The 9,945-nt window shown below is 41.2% G+C and overlaps 1 protein-coding gene across 1 annotated transcript; it reads left to right on the forward strand.

Moving 5' to 3' along the window:
* The first annotated feature begins 3,222 nt into the window (after positions 1 to 3,222).
* LOC108594467 (protein tiptop) lies at positions 3,223 to 9,616 on the forward strand. Its single transcript, XM_033294884.1, has 3 exons — positions 3,223 to 3,427; positions 5,186 to 7,493; positions 8,449 to 9,616. Exons 1-3 carry the CDS (start codon positions 3,372 to 3,374, stop codon positions 8,995 to 8,997), a joined length of 2,913 nt encoding a protein of 970 aa, XP_033150775.1. The 5' UTR covers positions 3,223 to 3,371; the 3' UTR covers positions 8,998 to 9,616.
* Positions 9,617 to 9,945: the final 329 nt, after the last annotated feature.

Raw genomic sequence — 9,945 nt, forward strand, 5'->3', positions numbered from 1 at the left:
AAATTTTAAAAGTAAATATTATAAATATATATTAAATTCAATTAGAGTCTTTAAGCAATGCTCACTCTTAAAATTCTTGTACAATTTTACAAATGTTTTTTAAGTGTTAAAAATTAAATCTGGTTATGTGAAATTATTTAAACGAATATTGTACATTTTGGCGAGTGTTCACTATAAAAGTTCTTAAATTCGAACTCAAAACATTTTTTTAAATGCTTACAAATGGTTGAAAACTTAATTTCTTAATAAGCGTTTATTAAAAAAAATATTCTCATTTTTTTTAATTCAATTAGAATATTCAAGCTATTATTGCTTCAATAGTTCTCGAATTCGAACTTTTAATATTTTTACAAATGCTCGCTAAGTGTTTAAAATTAAATTTCTTGCTGTGAAACTTGTTAAACAAATATTATATATATTTTTTAATATAACTCCAAAAGTTCTCGAACTCGAAACTCGAATTGTTGAAAACTGAATTTCTTAAGGCGCAATTTAAATAATAAATATTTTAAGTTGCAGTATTTAGTTATTAATTAATATATTTGAAAAGTAATTATTATAATATTTTCTGAATACTATTAGAGTATTCAAGTTACGCCTATGTTTGCTTCAAAATTTATTGCGTTACTTTATGTGCGTTTTTTTTTGTTTTTTTGATTTGCTGCAATTTGTATTTTTTATTTGCTTTTGTGTTTTGTTTTTATTAAACCCAGGCATGGAATTGCAATTGGGTGCCAATGTGTGTGTGTGTGTTGGGTCGGGTTTGTTGCAATAGAAACGGACGCGTTACATGACATTTGTGGCAGCGAATTGGCAGCTGCAGCGACGCAATTGCAACAACCTGCAACCAAGATTGGATAGATGCTGTCTATAACAAAGAGAGTGAGAGAGCGAGAGGGCGCCCCCCATTGTGGGCGAGCGCAAATAAAATGTTAACCGGTCCATCAACAGTTTGGCATGCGCTGGACTTTTTGATGAGCGGCAAACAGGGAAGCGCATATTATGCTAACTGCGACATAAAAAATAAAAACCCAAAAAATGTAAAAAAAAAAATCTTTGCTTTGTGTGAGTGCCGTTATGTCAAAATTCTAGACCGCAAAAAAATATATGGTATGTATAAATGCAATGGCATTCAACTTTTCTGACGTGTGACAGCAGTTGGCGTTTGGATTTTGGCCGCAATTGTCAGGTGGCCGCGATATTCGAGAAGCTGTCAATCCGTTTACAGTTATTTTCGAGCAGCCTCCTCCCCCCAAGCTGCTGCTGCTGTTGCTGCTGCTGTTGCTGCTGCTGCTGCTGCAGCAGAGCTTTAATATTCCAGTCAAAACTAAAATTCCACTGGAAATTCAAACACAAAGCGTTTTGTTGTTTTTTCTTTGCTGAAACGTCGAAGACGAAACAGAAACTCATAAAGATGCGTAATGGTTGCATGCGCACAAATATCGGAAAATAATTACAGCGTGCAGAAAAGATAATAAGCAAAAGCAAAAAAAAAAAAACACACATGGCGGCCATAGTTTGAGATAAGCAAATGAATTTGTCACGTGCCAATGTTAATTCCAACGTTCCGCGCATTCAACAATTGCCTAAGCAGTTGCATTTTTTTTTACAAAATCAAAATATTATAACTAACAGCACAGTGTGTGCGTATCTGTGTTTGTTTTGGTTTAAATGCAACTGCTGCTGCCGATGCTGGTAGCAGACGCATATCTAATCCCTTTGCGCCCTGTGGGTCGACGCTTCATTTTCAATTTCAATAAATAACCTTGATTTAAGCGACTGCGACGTCGGCAGCGACGCCGCCTCCCCCACACCAAACACGCACACACTGTTGACCAGCTGCAGTCGCAACAAAGAGAGAGCGCGCGCCAGAGCCAGAGTGAGAGCGCTGCACTAGAAAGAGAGCAAGACCGGCCCCCACACACACACACACACACACACACACACACCAAACACCTGTCACACAGCTGCAGCAGCAGCAGCCACTGCACGCGCTCACGCTCGCTCGCTCTCGCGCTCTTGCAATTTTCAATTTCGTTTCGTTTCAATTCAAGCGTTTCGCTCACACCCCAAGATGCTGCTGCTGCTGCTGCAGGCTCAACAGCTATAAATCAAAACAAAACTGCAGTCGCTGCTCAGCTGGCAACGTCAACGCCTGCGCAAAGCTAAGCAACAATGCGCTCTCTCTTGCGCGCTCGCTCTTTTGACTACGCTGCCGGCATATATCAATTTAATGGGGAAAAACGTCGTCGTCGTTGTCGGCTAGAGTGCGCTCTCTTGCACGCCACAATTCATTTTGATTGCCTCAGCGCTCTCCACGTTACGTGCGCTGCTGGCGTCGCTGCTGCTGCTACGGCGGCTGCTGTCAGCTCTCAACGTTGTCAGTGTCAAAAAGATGTTTTAGTCGACAACGGCAGCGCTGAACGAAATCATGTCGCATATTTTTATTGTTGAATTTTTCGCACAAAATTCAACAGCGACGCAGCAGCAGCAGCAGAATCAAAAAAATTGCAACGTGTGCGTGTCAATCAGTCGACGCTAATGAGTTAACCCGTTAAGAGCTCGCGCTAAGCAAGTTGCCTGTGTATTAACTTGGCAAACAAACGTGCGCGCCTTTTTCTAGTCGACAGCAACAACAACAACAGCAACTGAAGCAGCAGCAGCAGCAGCATAAAAATAATAATAAATTTTGTGGCAAGCGTCAGTAAATCATTAAATTAATAGCCTAACACACAGACACACACACACACACACAGCTGTTGTTGGCTGTGGTGCGTGTGTTGGTGGCATTTGAACCAAAGGGGAGGAATGCTGCCTGCTTTGGAAATTGGCGGCAGTTTGACCGCAGCAACAACAAAAACAACAACAACAACGCTTGCAATAACACACACACACATACAAATAAAAGCAGCAAGAGTTCGTCATCAAGCAAGTCAGCCAGCCAGCCAGCCACTAGTGTAGGCAAGAAGAAGAAGCAACAACAACAACAACAACAACAACAAGAGCGAGGAAAGAGAAAACTTCCCGTCCCGGCCGCCCATTGTGACATTTGATTTATTTGACGTGTGTGTTTTTGATAGAAGCTCAACACGAAACTGACACGTTCACACACACACACACACACACACTAACACACAAAGAGTGTGTTCGCTCTTAAGAATTTCTAAAGTGAAACGAAAATAAAATGAAATACATTTAATTTGTATTTGGCTTTAGTTAAGTGCGTTTCGCGTCTTTGTTTATTTACACAAAACTCAAAAAGTGTCTGTGACCAACAACAACAACAATTATGCTTAACAAACTGTAAATCGATGAGCCAAATTATTTAAACAATCAATTTGAAACAAAAGCAAACGCAACTTAAAGTCAAAATGATGCTACACGAGGCTGTCATGTTGGAAATCTATCGACAGGCGTTGTCAGCCAGGTGAGTTCAAAAGCATAACGGTAAAAATATATACAAAAATATTGTTAGTTAGTTAGTTAGCTAATATTTTGCGTTAATAGCTTAGCACAATTTTAATTTTATGCCGCTTTGAGCTTTGAAAATTGATTAGCTGTAGCTTAGGCTTGTTTGCTTTTATTTAGTTTATTTATTTATATTAGCAAACTGCGCTTTTCGTGTTATGTTTTTATTATTTATAATATATAATGCTATATTGAGCATAAATTTAATTTATTTATGCAGCTACCTAGCTTTATAATTATTATTATATATTTATTTCCTTGCATCTAAATCTCTTATATATTTTTTGATTAATAATTAAACCAAATTTACTATAGTATTTATGCACTTAATATAAAAATAAATATTTACGTTAGTTAGCTAGTGTCTTTAAAATTTTTTTTTATTTATGCAGCTAACAACTTTAGCTCTGTTTGTAGCTTAATAATTTTTATTATTGTTTATTGTGCTCCTACATTTCAAAATATTTTCTTAGCTCTTAGAGCTAACAATTAATAATTATAACAAATATAGTATAACATTATTTTAATACGCTACTCTAATTATTATTTATTAGCTACTGCCTTTGATATTTAAATTTATTTATGCAGCTTTACTTTATTATTATTTATTACTAATGCTTTAATTTCAAAGCAAAACATATTTCTATTCAAATCAGTTCTTTGTATATACGCGTTTATATTATTTATAACTAATACCATTATATACATACTTATAGCATTATAGACGCCTCTTCACTTTTGTTTTTTATGCTCAAACAACTAATCAAACGTTTAGCTTTTGATTTATTTATTTATTTCGCTGCGCGCTTATTTTGTTTTGTTTATATATTTTTTTGACATACTTTTCTTATCAACAAGTAACCAAATCTCAAATTGAAAGCAAAAGTACATTGAACTTTAACCTTTTGGGCTTAGCAAACTTTTCCGAGCTGCAAAAAATTGAATATGAAACAAATTTCAAGGCCATTGTCAGCATCAATAATTTTTATAAATAAATGTGAAATGCTTAGTTGATTAATATGAAATTAATGCTAATATATAAATAACTTATAAATGCTGCTAAAAGAGAAAATTATTAGAAGCAGATTAAATATAAAAAAAATATTACTAGAAAAAATTAATAAAAATAATTTATTTCATTTATTGCTGTACAGTTAACTTTACCTTAATTTATATTTCTGTCTTAGTTTATTTTTATTGCATTTTTCTAAAATCATTTGAAGTATAAATATAATTTAAATTTAAAGTAATCACAGCAATTTTTAATATATAATCATTCTATATATTTTTCTTTTATTATTTGTGCAATTAAAGCTTTAATTAACATAATTTATATATTTTGGTTATGTAAACTTAACATATTTTCATTTCATATTTAATTAAACATTATTTTATATTATTTTAGTTTCTTTACTATTTTTTCTTAAGCTACTTTTATTTATTATTAGCTAAATTTTGTTTTTAAACATTTATTTTTTTATGTACAAATAATTTATTTAAACTATATTCTAAAGTAGTTTAAGTAATTTGCTGCTTTTGTTAAATTAATTGCATTTTGTTTATAATAATTATGTAAGTAATTTAGCAATAAATTGTTTTGTTTTTCACAATTGATTTAAAAGTTATAAATAATACTTTAGCTAGATTAAATGCCAAATGAAATGTCAATGAAACTAACTGAATTCATCGATGCTATGGCGTCTATATCTATTTGCAGCGAGCTGACCAGTCCGCGTTGCCAGTCGCGTGAGTCGAACGCATCGGCGACCGCTGGCGAGGCGCGCTGTCCGTCCAACGAGTCGCACTGCTCGGCCAACGATTGTCTGACGCCAGCGCCGACGCCGACGCCCACATCCGCGGCAGCGTCGCCCGTGGGATTGCCGCTGGCGGCGACACTGGCGCCCAATGCTGCAGCAGCGCTGCTGCCGCCGCAGTCGGCAGCAATGGCCGCGTATCTGGCAGCAGCGCAGCAGAATCATTTGCTGCTGACGAATCCGCTGGCGGCGGCAGCGTCGCTGGTGCAGCAGGCCAAGGAGCAGGCGCAGCGCGAACAGCACCAGGAAATGGAGGAGGAGGAGGAGGAGGAGTCGCCGGCGCTGGATTTTAGTCGCAAGCGTGTGGCAAGTGAGGGCGAGGCGGAGCCAGAGGCAGCGGGCAGCGATGAGGAGCAGCTGGAGGCAGCGCCGCTGGATTTGACTGTAAGCGCGCGCAAGCGACAAACGCCAGAGCGCGTGGGCGTGGCAGCGGCGGAGGCGGAGACGCCAGCGCGCAAGTTGCCACGTGGCAGCGACTACAGCTGGGTGCCACCAATGAATCCGTATCTGGCAGCAGCTGTGGGCAAAAGCGGCGCCAACAAGGCGCTGGAGAAGATGAGCGAGCTGAGTCGATTGGCGACGCCGCCGCCAGCAGCAGCAGCAGCAACCGTCACGTCTGGACGTGCAACAGTTGGTGGCAGGCACAGCGCCTGGCAATCGCATTGGCTGAACAAAGGCGCCGACGCAGCCAAGGATGTGTTCAAGTGCGTCTGGTGCAAGCAAAGCTTCGCCACGCTGGCGCTGCTCACCACGCACATGAAGGAGACGCAGCACTGCGGCGTGCCCAGCAGCTCACCCACATCAGCGCCAGCTGCCGCAGCAGCAGCGCAGCAGCAGCCGCCGCCGCCACGCGCAGCCAACAGCAGCAGCAGCAGCTCCAGCTCCAGCACAGGCAGCAGCAAATCCGAGCTGAACATGCTCATCAAAGATCAAATGCCGCTGCCGCGCAAACTGGTGCGTGGCCAGGACGTTTGGCTGGGCAAGGGCGCGGAGCAGACGCGTCAGATCCTGAAGTGCATGTGGTGTGGCCAAAGCTTTCGCTCGCTGGCCGAGATGACGGCGCATATGCAGGAGACGCAGCATTACACGAACATCATAAGCCAGGAGCAAATCATCAGCTGGAAATCCGGCGATGAGCGTCAGTCCCAAACGCAGTCCACAGCCACGCCCACGCCGCCCAGCGTTAGCGCCGTGCTCACCTGCAAGGTGTGCGAACAAGCGTTTGGCACGCTCAAGGAGCTGAGCGCGCATATGGCGCAGCAGTCGCACTACAAGGAGTCCACGTCGACGTCCACGCCCACGCCCAGTTCGCCGCCAGCTGCGCCGCCCGCCAAGCGCTGCGCACGCTCGCAGCGCAGCGAGAAACGCAAAAAGTCGCTGCCAGTGCGCAAGCTGCTCGAGCTGGAGCGATCCGCCGGCAGCAGCAGCAGCAGCGCTGCACTGGACTCCGCTTTGAAGCCGCTGCGCGACTTTGCCGCCGCCACCAAAATCACCTGCGAGAAATGCGGCTCCAAAATCGAAACCGCTTTGTTTGTCGAGCACATACGCAAATGTCTGGGCGAGAGCATGCCCATTCCGCCGCGACGCCAAGCCCAAGCTGAGCCACGTTTGGCTAGTCCAGCTGGGTCTGGCGCTGCGCCGCCCTCCGTGCTCAATGCGCTGGAGCAGCTCATCGAGAAATCTTTCGAGTCGCGCGTGTGCCGCTCCAGCTTCAGCGACGCCGGCACTCCGCTGGGCGCCAGCATTTTGAAGCGTCTGGGCATCGATGACAGCAGCGACTATACCAAGCCCTTGATGGACGCCCAGGCCATGCAGCTGCTGCGCTCCTCCTACGCTCTGCGCGATCGCAGCGCCAGCGAGTCCAGCTCCGCCAGTCGCGTCGAGTCCGCCTATACGCCCACGCCCAGTGCCACGCCTACAGCTACAGCGCTGCCACCGCCCATCAAATCGGAGCCGCTGGAGTCCGAGGAGCTCATGGAGCGTCCGCCGCAGCAGCAGCAGCAGCAGCAGCAGATTAGCGTCAAGAAGGAGTTCAGCCTGGAGCGTCAGCGCAGTCCCAGCGCCCACAGCGAACGCTCCAATGCCTCGCCAGCGGCTGCTGCTGCTCCAAGCGCAACTGGAGCAGCAGCTCCGGAGAGCGGCAGTTTGCTCGCTCTCAATTCCATGTTCGATCAGCTGAGCGGCACTGAGCACAACAACAACAACAACAATGTAGGCGCATGCTAACAATAACAAATAACTAATGAGAACTGAACAATGAATTTCCATTTTAAATTAAATTATTTTCACTTTATAATTTTAAAAATCAATTTATAAATCTTAGTGCTCTAACATAGTTTAATAAATTAAATTTAGTTATCAATTGCCTTAGTATATTAATATAATATATATTGTAACGATCGTTAGAGTAACAGTTTTTAAAATGAAGCTACTTTTAAGATTTAAGCAAAGTTTATTTTTTAAATTAAAAATAAATAGCAATGTCGCTATTGATTATATATTTTTATTATCGTAACAAAATTTTCGTTACAAAATATATTTATAATAAATGCAATAATATTATTTTTATATTCAATTATTTTATTCAATAAAAATATAGTTGCAATTTTTATTTATATTAATTTAAAAAAAAAAGATTAGAGAACTATATTCTAAGCTTGTAGTAATTAAATTTCTTTTAATGTAAATATTGCTTTAAACTTTATTAAACCTTTAATGCTTTATATATATAATTTTATTAATTTTTTAATATATATAATATATATTTAAAATAAATTTCTACTTCCAACTTCAATCAATTTCAATTATAAAATATTTATAAGTTGCTCTGCCTGCGATGAGGTGAGTTCACACATAACACTACAAATATTTGGCTGCAAATATTTATTAAGTGCAGAATATTTTTATTTACTTGATTATTTAAATTAATTAATTATTTAATTAAATTCAATTTATATTTAAAATGAACTCTCAAGTATTTTTTGTTTATTCATTTTAATTAAAGCCACTTAAGTCAAAATTGTATCCTCAATTAATTATTTTAAAATTTATAAATAGTTGAAAAATATTTTTATTTTCATATATTTTTCTTATTATTCTCTTAAGTGCTTAAATTAAATTTCATTCTGTATTTTAATATATTTACTAATTCCTTGATTTATTTACAGGCCTTTGCTTCAACAACAACAACAACAACAATTTGACTGGCGCCAATAAGAAGCCCAAGGCTCATCCGCTGGCTGCGCTGCAGAAACTCTGCGAGACGACCGATCCACCAGCTTCGAATACGCGCAGCGCGTCGGCGTCCTCTGCCGGCAATGGCAGCGGCAGCGGCAGCGATCTGGTGGCCTTCAGCTGGGCCTGCAACGAGGCGGTGCTGAGTGCGAGCGCCCAGGCCGGCGCTGGAGCCGAGTCCATCATTAAGTGTGCCTACTGTGATACGCCGTTCGGGTCGAAGGGCGCGTATCGTCATCATCTGTCCAAGGTGCATTTTGTGAAGGATGCGGGCGAGGATTCGCCGACGTTGAAGTCGCCAGCGCAATCGCCCAAAGCGTTGCCACTCACATCGCCCAAGCGCGCCAGTTCGCGCAGTCCGGCAACGCCGGCTCAGCCGACGCCAACGTCGTCGTCGTCGTCGCCTTATGACGAAAGTCCGCAGTCAAAGTTTCTCAAGTACACGGAGCTGGCCAAGCAGCTGTCCTCCAAGAATGCCTAAAGAGCGAGCATTTCGATCAAAGAGAGCGGCGGCGGCGTCGCGCTCTTTGCAGCCAAACAAAATTTCCCCTACTTTGCTGAATGAGAATTTCCCCAATCGCATGTTGCCCCTTTGCTGACGTCACACAGGGCGAAGAAGAACAACAGTTTTGAGTGCTCGCTCAGTTTCTCTTTTTATTGTTTCGCGTGTCCAAGCAGCAAACACAATAAGCTATTGCTATCTCGCTTGCACGCGTGCGCAATTCAATTACCACCACTTTGACGAACTGCTGTCCATCAAAACGAACTCACACACACACACGCGCGCGCTCACGTATAGAGAGTGAGAGCGGGAGCGCAAGCGAGACAGCTGTAGTATGCAGCGCAGCGTTTGACGAAAGGCGACGACAACAGTTCGTCAAATTTGTATGCAAAGCAAAAACAAAAAGCAAAACCAATTGCAAAAACAAAAAGCAAAACGTCTGACGATTGGATTGGAGCAAATATAACAACTGCCCACTTGGCTGTTTCGATGAGGTGGGGGGCGGGGGAATATTTTTGTATTGAGCGCAAAAACCCGTTTGAGCGCAAAATTGAGTGAAAATTTTGTTTGCGTGCCAAATTCGAATTAAAATACTTAATATTATATGCATATATTTAAACAATTAAGTCATTACAAAACAATTGCAACGCAGTATACGTAAATTTAACCTCATTTCAAATATATATGGAAAAATGAAATACTTTTTTTGCCAAGAGGCCATTAGTTTAACTGTAAATAGTTGTAGCAACTAGCGCACTCCTTCCAGTAATTTATAAACTTAATGCAAGCATAGAAATGAAAATCAAAAACAAATTGTAATCCAACAGCAACTCATGTATACGCATAAATTTAACAATTAATAACTTATACATATTTAAATATATATATATATATACAACAGTATACGTCAGTTTACAATTTAAAACT

The sequence above is a fragment of the Drosophila busckii genome, chromosome 2L (genome assembly GCF_011750605.1).
Source record: "Drosophila busckii strain San Diego stock center, stock number 13000-0081.31 chromosome 2L, ASM1175060v1, whole genome shotgun sequence".
Taxonomy (NCBI): Eukaryota; Metazoa; Arthropoda; class Insecta; order Diptera; family Drosophilidae; genus Drosophila; species Drosophila busckii.